The sequence below is a fragment of the Phalacrocorax carbo genome, chromosome 4, assembly GCF_963921805.1.
Source record: "Phalacrocorax carbo chromosome 4, bPhaCar2.1, whole genome shotgun sequence".
Lineage (NCBI taxonomy): Eukaryota > Metazoa > Chordata > Aves > Suliformes > Phalacrocoracidae > Phalacrocorax > Phalacrocorax carbo.
The window spans coordinates 30,435,959-30,457,890 of record NC_087516.1 but is presented as its reverse complement, the minus strand read 5'-3'; the positions used below and the strand labels follow the sequence as shown (position 1 = coordinate 30,457,890).

Below are 21,932 nucleotides of genomic sequence, written 5' to 3'. Positions count from 1 at the left end.
GTCTGGCAGGAATAGGAAAGAAATGGACAGTCAGTTTAAATACTTATCTTTGTCACTTAGTAAACAAAATGCTATCTCCAATGCTGTCTCCTGGATTGTAATTCTGCAATATTGCTCACTTCCTTTCACTAAGAAGTATACCAAAACATTTATCTTTTGAAATATATCAAACATTTCTTCTTAGTACATTTCAATTAACTGCCACAACTTTCTTCCTGAACTTAAAGCTACTTCAATATTACTCATTCATACACACTGAAATGTTTTAATCAGAAGCTACGGGGAAAGCAAAAATGTCTTTTAGTCAATGATAGTGTGCAAATCTGCAGTATAAAACCTGTATGTTGCTGTTTTCATTAGCACGCCGTCGTCCTTCCACCCTGCTGATAGTGATGGTCTGTCCAATCACATCTATTGTGCCAGATAATCGCCTGCAACACAGGACAAACCAGAATCAACAAGCAGAATTAGAAAAGGGAAAAAAAGAAAAAGAAAAATAAACAAGAGAGAAGAAAGTCTTATGTACTTCTCTCACTCTAAGTGTTGAAAGTTCCTTCTCCTGTATAAAACATGAAAGACCATTTCTGAAAAACATTAAATGTGATAAATTTGCTGAACTATGCAAGTGTGTAGAAGTAAAAAAATACAGCAATAAAGACTCCTGTAGGATGAAGGCTGACTCTCCACATTTTCCTTCCATTTACTACAAGATAATAAATCTACCCTCCTGTTACCAATAAAAGGAAAAAAAAGGAACAATACAGCGAGATCACAAAAAACTCAGTAAGAAAAAAATATATTAAACAGAACTTCTACAAAAAGCTGAAGTAATATAGTTATAAACTAATCTTTAGAAACAATTTCTAAACTGCAGAAACCATACTGGAGGATTCCATGGAAGATCAAACGAAGGCAAGTTAGGAGGCAGAAACAAACATAAGCCAACCCTACCATGCATACTATTGATACTGCAGCACATCTTGAACAAAATCGGCTGCCGCCTCTCTTACCTCGGCATACACACATAATATCAAACAGAAAGTATATGAAACTAATAGACACTGACTCTTAAGTTAAACCTTGTATGAAACTCAAAGGAATCTTAGATCAGCCGTTCATAATTCTGTTCCTGTTTTGCAAATGCAAAATGTCTCTCTCAAACACCTCTAAAACATCTGCATAGCTAAGCACTATGTTCACCTTCTTTAAAGAAACCAGCAACCAAGCAGCACAAGAGCCACCTCAGTCTCCCTTACAAACCAATCAGGCAACAACTGAACATAATGTAAATTTAGAACACCTACCTTAGAGGTAGTTAGCAATGGATTTTTAGAGAAAGATGACAAGAAAAGTGACATGCATATACACATTAGCTCCCTCTAAGTTTCTGCTAATCAAAACTTTACAGACTTCCCATGCAACTGGGTTTAACAGCCCCCGATTAACTTGCTTTTGCACAATCTCTTTTGAACACACTTTTACTTTTGATGTCCAGTGATGAGATCCGTTTCAGCTATTTTTTTGCCTGACAATTGTATTTGGTGCCTTACGGTCCTTGTGTCAAAAAAAAAAAAAACAAAAAAAACACAAAGTAAAAATATCCCTGCTCGTCCACATCTCTCCTTGCACAGATGTGACTCTAACTTTCATTATTTATTTCTTCTTTCGTGGACCTTTCCTACCTCTACTATATCTTCTTTTGTCTGACATAAACAGAACCACAAACAATATTCAGCTCTCAATACATCACGGCTTTATGTGCTACCATAATGACTTTTCCCGGTTTGTTCCCCACTGCTAATGATGACTACCATTCCATTTTCTTATTTTGGCTAACACTGGAAACTGAACTAAAATTCTGGGAAGCAGCAACAATAATTCCAAGATATCTTTCTCAGCAAGTATGATTATTAATTATTAATGGTTAATTTGAAGAACTGCATCTTATTCAGAAAAATGCAATCTAGGATTTAAATTTTCAGCGATTTGTAGCGATTTCAGTTCACTATGAACAAGTTGTTCCAGTCCACATTGACACTTGTGTCAATGTGTGAATATTAAATGCAAGTGTACCTCACTTCAGTTTCCAAACCAGTCAATCTATTAAGCTTATGCTCGTTAGACTTAAATTGTTCCTACTATAAAACTTGTAACTCCAATGTACATATTCTGTTATGAGAGAGATCTTTACCCAAACCCGCCTGATATTGTGGCCACACAGCTGTGAACTGCAATTTTTTATTTTCAACTTTTCAAAGCAGATTAAAAATGCTGCACTGAGGGTAAAGACACGATGGCATTGCATTGGAAACAAACACTAAAATTTAAAGCATAATCAACCTCTCAAAATCTTCAATAAATTAACCACATGGGAATATATCAACAGTAAACAAGGACTCCAGGTGCCCGACCAGAAAATATGACAATAATGTGAATGTCATCTACTAAAACTAAAACCTGGTATCTATGACAATCGGGGATCACTATTGTGAAGCGACGAAGAACTTAAAGTATAGTGAATTTTCCTGTTTGCAGCCCCAAAACAAATGAAACCCAGAAACCTAGATTTTTAGAGAATTTATAACTCTATTATTCTTATGCAGAGAGAACCAAACCTACCCGCTTTGCAGCGTACAGTTAATTTCTAAAAGAGGTTAAAAAGTAGGATTCACTTAGGTCAACTCCACTGAAAAATGAGGTACAAAATTACATTGCTAATGGATGAGAGAAACAAAGGTACAACTGTGTCACACCTATTAGGGAACCCACAGTAGAGAAAACTGACAGTATTTACCAAGAGCATGATATAGGACAAAGTAAAAGACAGACTAGGAGAAACTTGCAGGAAATTTCAGGAAAAAAAATCCATAGAAAGAAAAAAAAAATACTTCCAGTTTTAGAAGACAAGATCTTGTATTTTTTGTATCTAGTTGACTACGAACCACATTAATACAAATAGCAGGGAGAACAGCTGGACGTTGGGATTATAGGCTCCAAGTTCTGCTGGACTGATAGCTCTGACCCCAATTGCTCAAATACCCAGATTCCAATGCAGCTGAAAAAGACACAGCAGACACTACAGCATGAAGGACCAATTAGATCTCCCAGAGATAATCTAAAGTTCCTTGGCAGACTGTATGCTGAGGATGATCCAAATGCCTGTCTCCTGAGCCTTTAAGTATCTGGCTTTAGAGCTTCCTCCTGGATTTTAAAGCAAGCCCATTAAGCACAACAGTTTGGAGGAAAAGAAAGTCCAATGGTACAAGAGTCTGAGGACACACTTGCAAACTCAATTGGTATATACTATTCAGCTGCCTCTCCAAAGATAACACAAATTTAAGAAATTCTCTGATCTTCTAACACCCCATCCTAAAAGTCATTGTTTCAGTCTAAATCCTGAAGTAATCAACACCTGCTTTCCTAATGCTCCCCTGTGGTCTTGCATGGTATTCCAGCACTGCCGCACTTTGGATTATTATTATTTTGCTTTCAGTAACTACACTGGAAACATAGATATTATAATACAATTGCTAAACCAACTGTTTAACTACAAAAAAAAAAAAGCACAAGTGAATTTTTGGAAAACAACAAAATTTTGTCTCAGTCTTCACTCTGACAGCTCATTTCGTTACAGAGCTATAAGAGACTGGTTCTCCTCCATCACTGGTATCTTCTCTTAATTATCTAAAACCGTACCTTAGAAAACTCATTTTACCTAGCTTTAGTCCTTGTGTATGACAGATGACTCTCTTCTACGGCAAGAAGTCCCTCCTCAGACAACCCCCTGCTTGCCTCACTCCACTGTTCTACAGCGCTTCCATTTGGCAGTGATGTACTTCAAATTAAGACTCTTCCTCTCTTGCATTGTTTGCACACTGCCAGCAACTCTTGGGATCAGAACTGAAAACATAGGCAATGGACACCAATGCAAGAGTACTGGGCATTAAAGTAATATGTGCATCAACCATACCACAATAATACCAATTTTGGCTTGGGAAGCAGCCCAAATACAACACTGCATTATTAAAGGATACAAATCTAGACTACCAGTTGGTTCCTAGATATCAACTTTACTGAAATTAACAGGGCTTTCACCTATTTTTTCTAGAGTCTGAAGAGAACACCAATGCTCACTCATTCTCACCAAGCTGGTGCTTTGTAATTATTTTTTTAATAACGTTTTATAGTGGTATGTCTGTTGTTCTTCCTAACAGCCGCCAAGAGATTCAGTTTTTGTAATGATGGATGAGTTCAGGAATTTGCCATCATACCTTAAACATGACAAATTCTCTATTTCCAAGACTGCAATAATGATTTCATTAAGTACTCCACTAAAAGAGCTTGAAATTGATCAAGAGAAAGCATATGTTCAGTTGCAAATGGAGCAGCAGATGACACTGCTGTCAAAAACATAATTTTCACAAAGGCAAGAGCAGCATCTGAAGTATCCAGAATTTAACAGGTCAGCAGTTTTGTAAAAGGGGCAAATCTGAAGCCTCGGATCCTGATTAGGTCATAGCAAGTTGGCACATGGGGAAATTTCAAAGACTCCCCAGCCATTATCTAGCTTAGTGATGAGATGTTAAGCAGGCATTACTAGGTTTCTGTCTCAGTGCCGTATGCAAAGAAAAGAAAGGGCTTGGTTTGTCCCTTACACGATCAGGGCACCTGGGATACAGATGCATTCCCAATGGATACACCCAAATATTAAAAGGCAACCCACACGTGTGGGATGCACATGAACCCACACCAGAGTTCATACAAAGTGTAGCTTGAAAGGAACATTCCAGCAACTCAGTGAGTGATTTCTTCTAATTAGAGAATGGTTATTTATGAGCTATTTGCACTATGAATACCACCCTCCATGGAGATTTAATTCAGAAAGATATCTCAGTCTCATTTGGCAAGCTGAGGTTTTTTTTAGGTTCTACAAATCAAAGAGAAAGGGGGAAAAAAGAGGGGGGGAAAAAAAGACAAACACAATTATTTTCCAAATTCATAGCTTCAGAAATCACTTATCCCCACTGCAAGTAATATAAACAATGAAATGATTTTTGGAAAACCTTCCCCCTACCTTTCAGAATTCAGAGCAGTCTAACTACTGGATGCCACATTTATTCACTAGACTTATAGACTAGTCTAAGAATTATAGTACACTCTTAGAACTGTATTTAATATGTTCTTGTGTTCCTTCTTGTCTTGCTTATGTGTTTTATGCTTTACTTTCCTCGTCATAAGGACAGCCTCAGCTTTGCTGAGCTCACTTACCACTGATTGATATAATTAAGAAGCAAACAAATTTAATACAGAAATCATTGATATATGAAATAGACATTTTTCAAAATAATATCTGAGTTTTCATCATTTAGTCTTGCAAGGCTAACTCACATGAAACAGGAGAAACCTGTATTTTTTCATAGTAATGATGTATCACAAATCCATTTTCTATAAACATTCTGTTTCCAGAAAGGCCCAAGCACAGAGGAAGCTCATAAATAGCCCATCGCATTGAAAGGCTAATTTCTCTGAAAGCAAAATTCATTTAAATGTAATGTACTCTTTAGTAGTAACCCAAAAACCATAAATGGAGGTTAAAGAAACTAATAGCTTCTGAAGGAACGCAGTTTTATGATGGAGAGCTATTCTAGTTATTACTGGAATGAGAAAATAGCAGTTTTTGCATCCAGCTTGTAAATGAAACTTCTGCTTATTTCTCCGCTAATAAAGAAATACTTTCTCACAGTCCTTGAAAAAATGACATAAGGAAAAGTAGTGGTCTAAAAACCAGTAAGATATCTTTGTGACCTGGCTGGTTAGGACAGGTTTGAAATATATCAAATCCTCTTCATGTTCTAGAAAGCACTATACTCAAAAGAGATTCCTTCAGGTTTTTACTTTAATTGTGACTATGCACACAATGAATCTTTAATTAACTACCTCTAGAGAACAAACATTTTATTTTATACCATATTGTTTGCATATGATATCCATTTACTAAACCATTTCCATTATGTTCTAACTACTCCTTCAGGGCTACGCAGCGCTTTATGCTATTCAACTGCTCTAAATATAACAGAATCAAGACAAGAGGTTCAGGTGTCATTTCTGAATAACATATAGCTCAGCTATAATTAAGACAGTCATTGTTTACAAATTCAAGCAAAATTCCTCACGCAGACACATATGAACAAGCACTGCACTTTTAATTCAAAATTTAGGATGCAATTCTAGTGAAGCAGTAACTTTTATTTGCTGGTGAGCAATAATTCTGTTTCTTTTTTGTAAACCACCACCTCCATATCGGTAATGAGTAATATTCTTGCTAGACCTCAGTTTTGTTTTGGTTTTTTTTTTTGATAATTTCAACAGCAATCGTATGAAACATCTACTGTACTCAAACTAAGAAGGTAAAAAACACTAGGCACAAAATTATTTTAATCTTTATTTACAAACAAATGAAAAAAAGCAAAACCCACTATCTCTCCTCAGACTTTCCATTAAAGAGAAATATGCGCTGCAAAATCTATGTGTAAAACCATCCACGAAGTGATGTTGCAGCCCCGACTAGTAAATGGGGAATATAAACTGGGATCATGCCCTGATTTCCCCCTCTCCCCTTACCTTAATTCGGGTGATTTGTCCCTCCTATATTGTTCCTGCCATTTTCTGATGCCCGAACTGGCTTTTCTGGAGGCAGTGCTTGTCTGTGACGGAGAAGAGATGCTGCTTCCAGTGAGATACATTGCCTAGGTCTTTATTTTCTTGTGTGTCTATTTTTTCTGCTCTTTCAGTTCCTCTTCTCATGCCCAGCTCCTTACCAATCCCCACACCAATGCTGCTATACCCAGTTGCATCAGTTTTTCCTCCCTTTCACCAAATATATCAAGTACTGCTAGAAGCCTAGAGAAGTTTTACTGCAACATGAGAAATGCTTCCAGCAATTTCACAACAAGACTATTGCAAATGCCTCATGTCATAAAGGCAATTATTTTAAATGATCAAAGAGCTGGATTGCCGAAAAATTTCTGCCTACCTAAAATTAACTCTTTAATTAAAGGGAAAAAGAAGTCCAATCCCATAAAACACTGCCTGGTTGTAAAGACATTAGTAATACAGGTTTTTATATACAGAAAATAGCAGCTATGTTCTGGATAAGTCATTCACGTAGAAATGTACATAATCCATACAGTTAATACGCATTAATTCACTGAGCTACTCTCAGACTTTTGAGCATACAATTTTCTTTCAAAATCTCTTCTGACCACTTGGTAGAAATACCTTTTTCTTTACAGAAGAATTTATTTTAAGCAAAGGTATCCAAGGGAGCAGATATTAAATACGGAAAAAAGTCAGTTTTGCAATTGTAACGACTTGCAATTACAGTATTCACACTAAATGTATATAAACCAACCTATTCTAACCACTGGAATGCAGAAGAGATACAACTGAAAATGTACCATTTTGTTTCCTCTTTATCTATGCAACTGACCAACTTCACTTACTGTCTTCTCATTCTTAAAGATATACAGGTCTCCCAACCTTTGCTAGGTACACTTAGTTCCTGGAGAAAATAAATACATCTTAAGTTTCTCAGGAAAGTTCTGATTAACAACCAATATACTGAATTTAAACCCTTAAAAATCAGAAAGATGGTCACTTAAACTTGGGATTGCTAACTTCAGGCAGGAAAAAAAAAAAGTATCACATAAAAATCTCGTATTAAAGACATCTGTGGTAAGATAGATGTATCCTAGCTAGAGCATATAACAAAGATTTTACTTATGAATCTTACACCATGCACGTGTATTACTTTATTCTATTAAGCTTTCTCACAACAAGTACAAATTTCACAGAATCACAGAACTTAACGCAATGCATTTTTTTCTACAGCTTTAAGCTTAACTACATTTTAATATCCCAGTCATTAACTACTTCCTAAAGTATTTTAGAGATTCTCTGTCCACCAATGAGATGCACAAAGAATTGAAATCCTGCAACAAAACCTGTACTAGATACAGAATCATTCCCTGTGAACAGTACATTCAATTTGGAGAACTCTGTTACAAGAACATCACACATCAGAAGCAATTCAGAAAAGAAAAATAATTAAAAAAATAATAATTACAGTGTTGGCACAAAGTTTGGAAGACTTTTACTACTTCTTAGACAAAGAAAAATAACAAAAAAAAAAAAAAAAGAACAAAAATATTCTAAGAACAGAGCAGCATAACCTGATAGCTCAGAGGAGAATTTAGGCTACCAGGAGAAATATTATAGGAGTGAAAGAAAAATGCAGGCATGAGTATCAAGTATGATTTTTTTTCCACCCAAGAGAAATACATTTGGGTGTTGAACAGACTCTTAAAGAATGTAATAATTGAACATGACTGGCTCTGAATTAGTCAAGGTACTTACGGATGCAGAGCTAAATACAAGTCACAGATGCTGATCTTTAACCATTGATGATTAGAGGCTACAACCTGCTCTACCTCTCTTACCATCATTTATAATACAATGGCTTTTAATTCGCACAGAACCAAAACTCCTGAACAGGATCACTTCATAACTAAAGCAGAAGCAGGGATTCATCCTAAGCCTAGTGCTTCAAACAGCAGGACCTTAGAGATAAAGGACAGGAGAAGGAGGGGAAGAAACCCTAATAAGGAAATAATTTCTCTTATTTCAAATAAAGTGTAGTAAAATATTCAAATATGGAGAAGCTAGAGCTACCTTGCAGGAAGGAGACTGGGTTCCAGGAATCCCTTCAGTTGTTGAAGTCATAGATGTCTGATTCTACCTTGTTTAACTGGAAAGATACGTTAGCTAATACCCATAAAGACACTGATAAAAACATTTTGTTGGCCAATCTAATTCTACACAAAAACCATGGTGTCATACATCAACACCTGAATTTTTATAGCTGCCTTGTTATTTGGTCCTGCTGTTTTTTCTCCTTTTTTCTTCTACTTTCCCTTCCCCAAATAGCCAAGAAGGTAGCACAGCATTCATGTGTAATGGTGACTGAAGGTTGAGTGATTAGGATCACTGTTCCCCTCATTTCTACCTGTTACAGAAACATATTTTCCTTTTTTCATACAAAAAACATTAGCTTCAAATACATACAGGTACCAGTATAAAAAGTTTTTTGGTCTTGAGTTACGACTGTCTAACTGACCTGTTTGTTGGAATTCCTGATTTGAATAAGGCAGGAGGAGACGTGAAATCAGCTTTGGTCGACTGTACCACCAACTCTTTCTCCAAATTTCCAGTTCTGCCCTGCTGTACCTTCAAAATAATGTTTTGTCATTAGTTTAACCTCAGAAGTGTAGTTTCCCCAACTCAACATAGCATACAGCCAACATAAAAAGAAAGTAAGTCCAACTTTAATCAGACATTTTAAGAACTGTCACCTTTCACAGCTAGTAAAAATCTGTATTTTATAAGGATATATTACTCAAGTACCGTGTTTACTATACATAAGAAACAATACGCCTGAAAACAAATTATTACAGACTATTAGATAGTTTTAGTATTTATTTTCCAAGTACTTGATTTGGACATGAACAGACCAAACTGATTTTCTTGTAGAATTTCCTCTATGAACAAAATAACATCTTAATTTTTAAAAGAAGCAAACTTACTGGAAAAAAAAAAAAGGAAGCAACTTCATAATCTTAATGACAGAGATATCTAACAAGTCTGCTACCCAACAACAAACCATGAGAGAAGAAACTGAGTGGATTCTCCGTCTGCCTTACTGACCACGAGGTTGAGTAGCCACTTAATTTCCGAGCCGTACCAGGAAATCACCTCATACTCTGAGTTATGCAAACTTTAAAAGATATTTCCTTAGTTCAAAATGAGTACCTCAAAGACATACTGCTGTTTCTGAAGCACTGCAGAATTCCAGAGATACATTATTAAAGCTATGCAAGACCTTCAGCATAAGTATTGTTTGACTTCAGCAGCACATTATACATGAAAGAAAAACCTGCACAGGTTAGCATTAAAGACAAACTTGCACTGATTCAGTTTTAATGACGCTCCCACTGTACCAACCACATAACTACATCACTCTGCATAGCTAGTTCACTCATGGGATAACACCGTATAGGCTGTGATCTCACAGCTTCTTGTAGGCAAGTGAACTACTAAGCTTTTGCAGAATCTCAGTTCTAAACACAGGTACCTCTTTCCCGTACCCACAAAAATGCACATAAATAGTTAAGATTCATTAAAAATGGAATTAAACTTTAGTATCCAGAAATATGAAAAAAAAAAACAAAAATACTTAATAGGTTTAAGTATGCATCTGAAACAACTGTAAGACTTCTATTAATTAATGAGCAAATGGAAAATGTAGGAGACAAAGTCTTGACAGTTAGAGAAAATTAATCCAAATATACCATGTAAATTACATGAGACTTAGTATTTCAGAAGAGTGGAAAAAAAAGTTAAAGAAGTTATTTAATAATTATAAGCGAACTCCTTGTAAAACATGTGACAAACTCTTATTCAGACTCTCACAACACAACTACTACCTGCACTGTCAGATCACTGAACCCCCAGAGAGTCAATACAGAGCTAGAAATAGGGTAAGCTTTGGTTTGGAATACTTATCCTTCTTCCTCCAGGACAACAGTTCAGAGAAGTTTGAGAGTGCAGCCAGCTGCAAATCGTAACTGCCATTGCTCACCATTTCCACCATTCTATAACACTATTACAATGACAGTTGGAAGGCAAAAAGCCCCAGGGAGCTTTTGATCTGTTCTTGCTAAGGTAAAGTCAAAATGACCAGATACCCTCAAGTAGCATATGAGGGGAAACAAAAATACCTGTCTGCAATTGCCACTTCTGTCACAGGAGCATACAGAAGAAAGCAACATACAGTTCCAAGTCAGTTTAATGATAGTTCAAGAAAAAAAATGACTGCATATTGAAAATAAGCAAAATAAATACCCTTTGTATTTTAATTTCAACTTCAGTATAAAATGAAAGAGTGAGAAAACAAGTTGCAAAAAATGTTCAATCCTTAACACAAATCCTGTCATATAGATTTTTCTGCTCTCTGAAAAGCAGCATTTCTGAACTGAAATGTATAAAACTTGATTTATTGCCATCTAATCCCAGAAGGACAACAGAAAAATACGGAAGATTGATTTTCACATCTCAGAATTGCCAAGGATAAGTGTTACAAAACACAGTAGGAGCTACAAGGCCACAGGAAGAATAAACATGGCATAATCTACAAAAGCTTCCCCAGCACATCTGCACAAATTCTTTAATCTACACAAACAAATGCACTACAACTAAAAATAAACCATCACATAAAGAAAAATTAGTTTCACTGGGAAATTTGTTAGTTCACCAGGCCACCAACTCACATGCTTGCAGTAGGGTGACGAACAAAGCAATGCTTTTTAATCAGCATTTTGTGACAAGCAGAAAGTCACTGACATAAGATGAGAGTTCGAAATAATGGCTATGCCCATTTCAGTTTTTCTTCTATCAGTCTGTGGTGGCATGGGAAGCAATACTCAACAAAAATGAGAGCAACCAACAAAAGTTTACTAAAATTCACCTTAAAAAGATGGTATCTGCCATCGAGAATCTCTGCACTTGGTCTTACTTCCATAGCATTGTCTTCAGCCTAAGTTAAATAACACAGTGCCCATTAAGATACCATACAGCTCCTAGGTGATGGGCCACAATCTGAATAATGGTACAGATGCAATCTAGCTGTAGCTAGTCTGTCACACTATCCACACAAATTGCCAATGAAGCAACGCAGGAACACTCTATGCTCAGGGTGGGGAGTCAGGTGTAAACTCTTAACAAACGCACTGAACTGGACAGGACAAGCTTATGACACACAAGCAGCTTTACAGGGAAAAAAGCATGTAGAATATCACAAAAGTTGTACTCATTACCGTAATTTTGTTTGTGGTTGAGGTAACTGGTAAAATTTCAAGACCCATTCGTATTCTCTTTTGTTTTTCACAGTAAGCTTTCCAGGTATCTTCATTGAACCCATAGTTGAAATAATCGGAGAGGTCAGCCCCTTTAAATAGAAAAGCATAGGTTTTTAGGACATTACAAAGTTCATCTTTTCTTCTCTTCACCGAACATATATACATCCCTATTTATAACATCAAAGTGGATTAGGTATTGATCTAAAAACATAGTACTGAAATGTACAATACAGTATTACATCAGTAAACAAAGTATTCATGGCTAAGACTGTAAAAACATTTAAATTTAGTCAAAAAGAGTATCGTGCCTAGCATCCAGTCTCAGGGCTCAAGAGTAGATACTTATAGAATATCATAGGATATTATAATCTCCATATCTTTACAATGGGATAAATGTAAGATGTACAGGTTTGCTGTATGTTCAGTGAAGAACCACTCCCTTTTGAGTCCTCATTTTGTTTTGACTCCTAGTTTCATTTGATGCCACGAAATATTTTTATTTTAAGGGAGAGACCAGACATAACTCAAATGCACAGAATATATTTCAAATAGCTAACAGGTCAAACACCAGAATATTACCAAAGGTTTCTTTTCTCATTTTTGTAGACACTATTTGCATTGCCAAAGCAATATACAAACACTAGAAAAAACTGTACAGAGCAGCCAGATGTACTGCCACCACACAAACCCCAACCAACACTGGTATTGGACAAGTCTGGCCAAATCACTTGAGCCAACGAGACAATACACACAGGAGACTTGTGGAAAGCCCATGTGGTACCAGCTCCTTCTTCACAGCTTATGGACATGTATGCATTAATACAAATAAGCACAAGCAGCTACGTTTCACCATTGTTCATGCTCAAGCCTGCTAGAACTATTTTACATTCTGCTTTATCTTCTGTCCTATGGCACAGATCAATGGCAGTAATCTCCGCAGAAGTACAGATTCCCAAGGCGATTTCAGGATATACATGTATTAAAGAAAAGAAAAAAAGGCATGTCCTACAGTCTCTTTTTGCTGACATATGTGCAGGATGTATACTAACAAACTTGTTACAGCCACATGCTCCATAGCACAGCACAAAGGCAACAAGCAACTTCGCTCCTTTTTCAAAGTTATATTGCACAGTACCTTCTAGCTATAGGGTAGACAACATCTACACGCAGTAAACGGGAATTATTAAAATAACCTACTGAATACCTACATATCAGTTAATGTAAATTAACTGAAAGCATTACCTGGCTTTCTCCAAGGTTTGTCTTCAAAAGAATCTAAATCTACTTCCAGAAGTGGCACACCATTAATACTGCCTGGTGCATCTAGATCCACCCCTTTAACTTTTGCACCTGTGAAGAAAAGTTAGAAAGTTAGAACCTTCTGTCTCTACCAAGTAGAGTTTTGACAGCTGTAACACACTTAAAATAGAAATAAAAAGTAAGATTTAAATTTATCAAGAAGTTTTGGAAAATTGTTTCTTTCATGCAGAAAAATCAAACATTTTTTTGCATTTTTACTAACATTACTGTGTAAATTTTCTTACCAGAAGATCCATAAGCTCGTCCTCCTGTCTTAATATTGAGATTCACAGGTGCCGCTCCATAACTTAAAGAAATTAACAAAACTGAATTAGACAGAGAAAACTCTTAGAACAGAAGAAAACACAAAACAAGAGTTTGCTAGATCCAGAAACAAACTGGACCCAGGCTCAATCACCATCCTGAATCTCTAGCTTTCCAAGCTGGTAACACTGTAAAAGTAAAGAGATCAGCCTAGGAGGAAGAGAGTGTACCTTTCTATGCTCAGTAGCAACTTCTCCAACTAATAAACAGTTGTGAAGCAAGTCCCAGTCACTCTTCCTGAGTTGAAAGGATAAAGACCTTGATAGAAACAAGAATGAACAGAACCAGAAGAAGAGAGAAAGGAAAAACGCAGTTCATTTAGGGGTACAGATGACACTCTGGGGATTAGAGTAAAACCAAAATAATAAAAAAAAGAAAGGGTTTAGACAGATCCTTTTCTCTTTTTAGAATTATTTCATTTAATCTGTACAGAAGTGGAAAATACAAGCATTTCTCTATAATGACTGAAAGGCTGTTTCAATGTACTTCTAGCAATCACCCGTCCTTGTGACCAACAGAAAAGTATGTAACATTTCACTTTCTAAAATACTTGAGAGCTTTCTTTGCTAAAGTGCACTCAGAAATCTAGCTACAGAACTGATTGAACTACCTTAGGAATTACAGTACTGTTCATTTGGAACATTAAGAGCTAGCTCTCACTATAATTTTTGTGCAATGTAGCTTATCCTCAGAGGTAGTATCAACCCATAAACATAATGAAATTAGCATATAATTAGAAGGCAGTGTATAGTTTACAGTACCACTTCCATGCAGTTTTAGTTTTCATTCAAGTGCTACAATAGTACAAAACTCACACACAACATTTAACCTTGTGATCTGTCATGCTGTATTTGTGTACAACTGCAAAAAAAAACAACCTTAATTTTTTTTAAACAGCAGTTTACTACTACAGGAAAAATCATTTAATCCTATAAAAGGAACTTGTTATACTGAGGTTAAAATGAACAGCAATATTGAGTTTGTTTTAGATTACTGCCCTTTCTGTCCAATTTGCCCAGAAAAAGTGTTTTTCAGAAAACAACAATTTCTACATAAAACTTTCTGCTCTAATTAGATCTAGGATCATCTGCTCATTGTTTTCTGTATTCATGGAAAGAGTACCAGCAAACCCACTTTTCCTTTAGTCTCACAAAATTTGAGGTCGCTGCCTACACCACAAGCATACTGCAAGATACTGTAAGCAGACAAATAAAGAACTGAAAGGATTACTTTTTTTAATATTACACTGATTTGCGCAGTTAGTTTAGGCCATCAAATACTGAATGTTTAAAAATATTATGTTTCATAAATGAGTAAATCACCTGCTATCTAAAGTTAAGAACTCAATAACACACATGAGCCAGACCTACCTGCAGACCTGTCATAATTCTACTAAGAAATGATGTCCTAGTAACTCTGGTTTTAATAAGCATAAAAACATTAGGATTGGCAAGACAAACAAGCAAACCACTTCCCTCAGAAAACTTCCATGTAATGAAAAGTAGTATTTCGTAATTTGGGGTAAAATTAACACTGTTCAAAAGTGTTCAGTGAAAACCAAGCCCTTTATCAAGACAAGAAGGAATATGGGGCAATAACTACCAAAAAAATTCTTGTATGGTACAAATGCCAAAACCATGATCTTGAGAAATTATCTCCAGTGACTGTCAGCTCCATGTCAGCCAACTCCATCCAGTACATTAAAATCTTATTTGAGAACATCAACAGGAATTGAAACTATGGATGTCTAATTAGAACTGTATCCACTACAAACAGGACCAAGGACAAATGTTTCTCGTGTTCTCTGTGTTTACCACTCTACCATTTGGATCAAAAATGTCACCATCACCATAACGACCCTAAAAATGCTAAGTAACATAGCCATTCCATAATAAAAACGAACTCTCTACTTTCCAAACTTAATACAATTATTTCTCAGAATTTGAAAACAAAATTTAACTTGTACAACAGCTCTTCCTTTAAGACATTTCTTTGATTGCACTTTACCTTTTTGCTTTCAAGTCACTGTATCATTAAAACCATTGTTAAAGAGCTGAAAAAAACCCTAAATTGAGACTAACTATGCATATGGTTTGACATTGACAAGTATTAAAGAGCCTGAATTAATAATTAAATGTAGTCTTGAAAGTTTCCCCAGTTAATGTTTGCAAATAACTTACCCATACTGTGGAGCTCCTGTTTTAATATCCCCTATGGTGACTTGAACATCATCTTCATCATCATCACTATCACTATCACTGTCATCCTCAGCCTCTGCCACCTTCTACGAAAGAAAAAGTCATTGCTTAGACAAAATACAGTCACTTACCTTTACAGTGGAAAAATAATCCAGACAAAACTATCCATTCTTTCAAAAGAAGAAAATTTTCTTTTTCCTAGACCTCAGAACTGAGTAGCATTAACAGTAAATTTAGGAGGCTCATCTGCTGAAATGCTACAAGTATCTGAAACATCTGGATCAAAATAGGGAAGTATCTTTAATACTGAGATCTGTTTCTGAAACATGACATTTCCTAAATAAGCATTAAAAAAGTATATCCTTCTTCCCTCTATCTAGCTCGTACACACCAGTTCTACTCTTATCTTGTCACTTGTCGAAGAACTTAAAGATACATAAGACTAGCTCCTTGCCATCCTCAATTATGCATCCAGAGTAACCCAATGTTTTTCCAGTTGTAAATGAACAATGTGCTTCAGAGAAATCTATTCAGTTCCTAACATCAGTAAACTATATAAAATACCTGATATTTTTCAGCAAACAGGCTAAAAAAACCAGATACAAGAGCACATTGCATGCTGTCCTGTTCCATAGCATTCAAGCTTACGGGTAAATAAAATAATCATGCCAGTTCTTACCAAGAGTCCATCTAGTCCAGAGTGTTGGGTTTGTTTGGTGTTTTGTTTCGGTTTTCCCCTCCCAGAGACCACAGGGGAGAGAAAAAACAGGGCAAACACATGCGATGTTCCTCTCTAACCCTCTTTCAGCTGCTGATTATTATCAGCTGATGGCATTTCCTAAGCCAGTTATGGTTCATCTTTTTAGTAACCCCAAGTGGATCTTTCTCTCAAGTACTTGCCCAGACTTCCCTTGGACTCATATAAACTCCCAGCAGCGACACTCTCTTTGGCAAGGAGCTCCATAGCACCGTCTACTGCGTGAACTGTTTATTTGTTTTCATCCTGGCTCCTCTGACTTTCATTTAACAGTCCCAGTTCTCATATGGAAGGGTCTGTGAGGAGTCAATCGTTATTTATAGCCTCCATATATGATTTTGTTAGCCTCCATCGTGTCCTACATATACCTGTCTTACAGGCTGAGAAGTCCTTGCCTACTCAGCCATTCCTTGTATGGAAGCTGCCTCGATTACTCGTGCTGCTCTTCTCTCAACTTCTTTCAGTCAAAGTAAAGCCTTTATGACGTGAGGGGAACAGAACTGCACACAGAATTCAGGGTGCAACTGAACCATGAATTTATGGTATAATGATATCTTCCATTTTGTTCTCTATTCATTTCCTGCTACATCCCAAGGTTTGACTGCTTTTCAGACTCCAAGCAAGCACTTAACCACCAATTTCATGGATCTTTCTACACCCCTTCTGAGTGGTAATGATCTTTTCAGAGATCACCATTTTATTTGTAAACCTGTTTTTCCTCCCATGAGCATCACTCTTCTTTTTCTATACAGAATTTAAATAACTATTTATTAACCAACCAGTTCTTCACAGATAGTCCTTGCTCTTACTATCTGGAATAACCTTGCAACATCGAACTTGCGATCCCACAACTTACCCTTTTCCACGTAATTTATAAACACATCAAACAGCACAGGTTATGCGCAACATTCCAGAGAATCCCCACTGGAGGTGACCTTCCTTCAGTGAAAACTGAACTGTTACTTCTACCCTCTGTTTTATATCTTTTACACATCCATTATCCATCCAGGGACTCATCCAACAGCTGCTTAGTTTTCTTAAAATCCTTTGGTAAGGAACTTCTTCAAAAACTTTGAGGATCCAAGTGAACTTTACCAACCAGATCACCCTTATTCACATACTTGTTGAATCCTTCAGCAAGAGGCTGAACATACTGAAGCCAAGATGATTCTGCCCAGGTAGTGTGCAGTTTTCCAAGCACAGCTGAGCTCTAGCCCTTATCTCTTATACCATCTATTAACTTGCCAGGTACATACATTAGACAAAAATAAGCAGCTCCACAGAAGATAAGATGTTGGAGTGCAGTTCATCTTTACTATATAACATTAACATAATTTACGTAACTAAGAGTCTAATTAAGGGGGGGAAGTCTAGATCGGTATAGATATTCAGTGACAGCTGAAGAGAGAAGACAACCTTTCAGTGCCCCACTGCTGAAAAGTGCAAGTTCACCACTCAGATACCACGCAACCCGCACGGTAGAGAGCCATTACAAATACATCAAACAGAAAATAAAATTTTGCCTGGAGCTTGTACCTTTCCGACTAAAACAAATTTCACCTATAAACAATGATTTCTTAGTTCCCCCCTCACAGAGATATTCACCTTTTCTTATTCAACCAGCCTGAACACCATCCATTTTTCTAGGTTGCTGCTGACCCTTCATGTGTGCCTTTTACCATGAAGTTCTCAATTTTATGGAGATGCTCTAATGATATCCTAACAATGCTAGGCTTTACATAGGTGAAACATACAAAGATACACAAGTACAAGGAACCTGTGCTGATGAGGATTTTCAGAAATATCTTAAAATCACCAAGTCCAAAGAAGTATACTGTTGTCTCCTTGTACCTAACACACTAAATGTACTGTCCACTTACAGTATTAGCATCAGCACAAAAAGCCTGTGGTGCACTTAAAATATTGAGCTTTTCAGTTTAAACACCTGAAATAAGTTTTTTAAGTTTTTGTAAGTTTTTGCCCCCCAACTTTTACTAAGTTGTAATACCTTTCATAAATAAAGTATTAGACTTACTGAAAAAAAATATACTTTTGAGGGAGACCAGTCCTTAAAACTTGCACAAGTATCATAACAGTTTCTGCATAACTTAAGAGAATCCTTGCAAGATTTAAGCCAAAAAATGCCAGTGAAGTAAGATTAGTATTTTTTAATAGAACAGATTCAAACTGTTCCCATTCATAGTAAACTGAGGTCTTTTATCAACACTGCAACTGTAAATTTAATTTCCTGGTCCTTTCCTTCATCGTAACAACACTGAAGTTATATGACATACTGAACATTGAAGACTACTACCAGACAAGTCTGTTATGTTGCCTCTGAAAGGCACGTGTAATTCATCTCTTGATCTGTATTTTCACATAGTTCTGCAAATGTTGATTGTTTATCATGTTCAAAAATGAAAGATGATCAGAGGATTTTACTTTCCTATCAGTGAGGAAAAACAGGGAGAGTATCATTTTGAAAAGTATGTCTTTGAGAAAAGACAGCTGTCTTGAAGCACTGTCTTTCCCCCTCAAAAAACTGGCAGTACTATTCATTTATTTTCTGAACGATAGATTTCAAAAGTGAACTGCAGCTGGTAATTGGATTTCCTAATTTAGTAATTTCTACACAGTTTATGCAGATAACGTCAAACACCTTCCAGAGGGAAAAAAGAAAATCAAAGGCATACACTTACGCATTAATCCATTTAATTATAAATCCTAGCCAAACTATGAATACCCCATAAATCAAAGTAGTATTTCCAAAAACACATTTAAAACTACCGTTTTCACAATGCCATTTTCTGCAGCTTCCTCTTCATTTCCAGGTGGGGGTGGAGCACTTAAACAAAAACAAATAGGAAAAGATGAAACTAAGTATTTATGCACATATTATTTCACACCTATCAGCTGATGATGAAAAAGCGCCTTGCTACATCATTCCAGAGAAAAGCCAAAGCTTCAGCTATCTTCTGCATTAAAAAAAATAATTAAAAAATTATAGATTAATATAACTTCATATTAGCAGGATAACATTTAGCTCTCATAAATCATACTAACTGGATGTTTGTAGAATAGTTGGAAGCAATAAGGCACTACACCTGGATCCTCTTTTGAAATCGAAGTGAAATCTTTCATAATATATGGAGAATAACAGCTTCCCCCCCCCCCCCGCAGACTGACACTTTTCAAAGACATAATGGAAAAAACATTTAAATACCCATAGGTAATGTTGCACTGAATCCAAATTCCCACATATGCATTGTGAAATTTTCTTCCACCTTATGGAATAGTTACAATGCAATGATGAATTCAATTATATTTTAACTGCAGACCGAAAACTGTAAAAATTTTAAAATTACTGGTCCATCTAAAATGACCAGCACTGCTAAATCCATGCAAATGAGCTGTCTCACTGGCCTTAACTGCTGCTGTTTCTTACACAGCAATATTTTAATTTCCACAGTTCCATTAGCTCTTAGGATGTTGCACCATAAATAGCAGAATAAACAGGGGCCATTTAGAAACAATATTCTTTCACTGAAAAGATATTTCTGAAATGGAGTGAGCAACTGCCAATTTTTATTGAACAGAATGATTTTGATCCCATCTTCTGTTGGCAAAATACCCACTCAGCATTGCATTTTGGAGCACTGCACCAAAACCTAACACAGCCCAGGTATGACCCCAGAATTCAGCTTGACTATTTCACTTCATCACCAAGTACGATGACAGAACCTCATGATTTTTATATAGACGAAGAATACCAAAACTGGGAGGCCAGAGACCAAAACTTTTAACAGGTAAACTGTCACCACACTCCCAGAGTTCAAACACAACTCATAAGAGCGTAAGTTACCACGTGTTACGCTTTTTAGCCCATAACTATGTATTGGGGCAGCCAAATACCAAGCTAGACACTATTGACCCGAAGCTGGAGTAAACCACTGTTTCCAAAGATCATTTCGGTTGCCATGCAAACAATTTTCTGAAACAACAGTAATAGTGACAAAAGGTGCCAGGTCAAGAAAAGGTAACTGAACACAAGGAATCATTTGATATGGAATAGATTCTAAATAAAGAGCAAATAAATAGCTAGAATTCTTTGTCCTGGAAAAGAGATGATTCAAGACAAATGCAACAAAGGCCTAAAAAACTGTTAAGTGATGTGGAAAAGGTGACAGGAAACAACTCTGTTTCTTATACTACAAAAACCTAAGGGGAATCAAGTAATTGCATCTAGTAGCTGCTTCAAAATGGTACTGTATGTAGCCAGGTGGTGGAGGTCATTACTGCTGTATCGCACGGTGCCTGTCAAAAGTTGATATCGGTTCAAACAAGCAACTGAGCAAGCTTACGGACAAGTCCACCAAGGGTAACCAAATTCAACAGTCCTCATAGAAGAAAACCTCTGTTTACTGGAAGCATTTATAGAAAATAACAATGCATGTTTTCTTGCATTGAATTCCCCTCTATTTGTTTAACTTATCTTGGCAATCAATATTTTCTATAGTTTATCAGTTGTGAGACTCCTTTCGCTGAGTACAAAAGACTGATTCCCATTTCCAGTCGGTGCTTGCTACCAACCTCCATCAACTTAGCTAGATTTTCAAAGAAGCATCTTTGTGTTTTCACTCATACAGCTCCTTATAACTCATGCAGGCTGCCCCAAATACTTCCAAAGCTTTTTCTAAATTTCTTCCAAATACTCTCTTTCTAATAAAAAACCAACCCCGAAACCCTAAGCAGATGTGTTACATGACTGGCACATCAAACGAGCTGGTAATCTTCCACTGCTTCCTTGTACTCCTCTTTTTTGTAACTGAATAGTAAACTCTTTGGGAGACAGGCAGTCTTGTAATTTCTAAATTATCTAGGATAAATGAAGTCCTGATGTGCAAAGCACAATGACTGCAGAAGTAAAAGACCTGTTTGCATTTTGCGAGGGGCTATTGCTGTCCTTACGGTTGAAACTTACAATAACTTTCACACTCAAGTGTCCCAGTTTCACAGGTAAAACCATTTCACAGAAAAGCCAAGTCATTCTAGCAGACCAAGCATACTATCTTACGGGGATTTTCACAGACACCAGAGTGCCTTCAGGCGTTATGGACTTTCAAGCAGCTGGGAAGAACATAACAAATACAATTTTTGTGCAGCCACACTACAGGACTTCCACTTGTCAAGATACTCACCTAGCTTTTTCTTCCTCTGGTCTCTCTGCGTCGTTTTCATCTACCACAAGAAAAAAGAAACATTGCAGTTCAGAATAATATCGCCTGAATACCAACCGCGACAATTATCTTGCCATGCAGGTGATTGGGCAACTCCTCAGTTTACTACTGAGATACGTCCATTGCGTTTCATTTCTGAAATGAG

At 36.5% G+C, this 21,932-nt stretch overlaps 1 protein-coding gene across 9 annotated transcripts in view; it reads right to left on the bottom strand.

The window, feature by feature from the left end:
* The window catches only part of FIP1L1 (factor interacting with PAPOLA and CPSF1), a 43,077-nt gene that overhangs the window by 20,126 nt on the left and 1,019 nt on the right, over positions 1 to 21,932 (bottom strand). For 4 of the 9 annotated variants that reach the window (XM_064449444.1, XM_064449446.1, XM_064449450.1 and 1 more), the window contains exons 2-10: positions 21,749 to 21,788; positions 19,338 to 19,395; positions 15,776 to 15,879; positions 13,517 to 13,578; positions 13,215 to 13,322; positions 11,931 to 12,061; positions 11,582 to 11,650; positions 9,176 to 9,285; positions 338 to 431 (exon numbers count right to left, since the gene is read on the bottom strand). In XM_064449444.1, coding sequence (XP_064305514.1) covers positions 338 to 431; positions 9,176 to 9,285; positions 11,582 to 11,650; positions 11,931 to 12,061; positions 13,215 to 13,322; positions 13,517 to 13,578; positions 15,776 to 15,879; positions 19,338 to 19,395; positions 21,749 to 21,788 — 776 coding nt within the window. The remainder of the gene's footprint in view (positions 1 to 337; positions 432 to 9,175; positions 9,286 to 11,581; positions 11,651 to 11,930; positions 12,062 to 13,214; positions 13,323 to 13,516; positions 13,579 to 15,775; positions 15,880 to 19,337; positions 19,396 to 21,748; positions 21,789 to 21,932) is intronic. The other 5 variants (XM_064449448.1, XM_064449452.1, XM_064449447.1 and 2 more) reach the window with 3 other exon arrangements.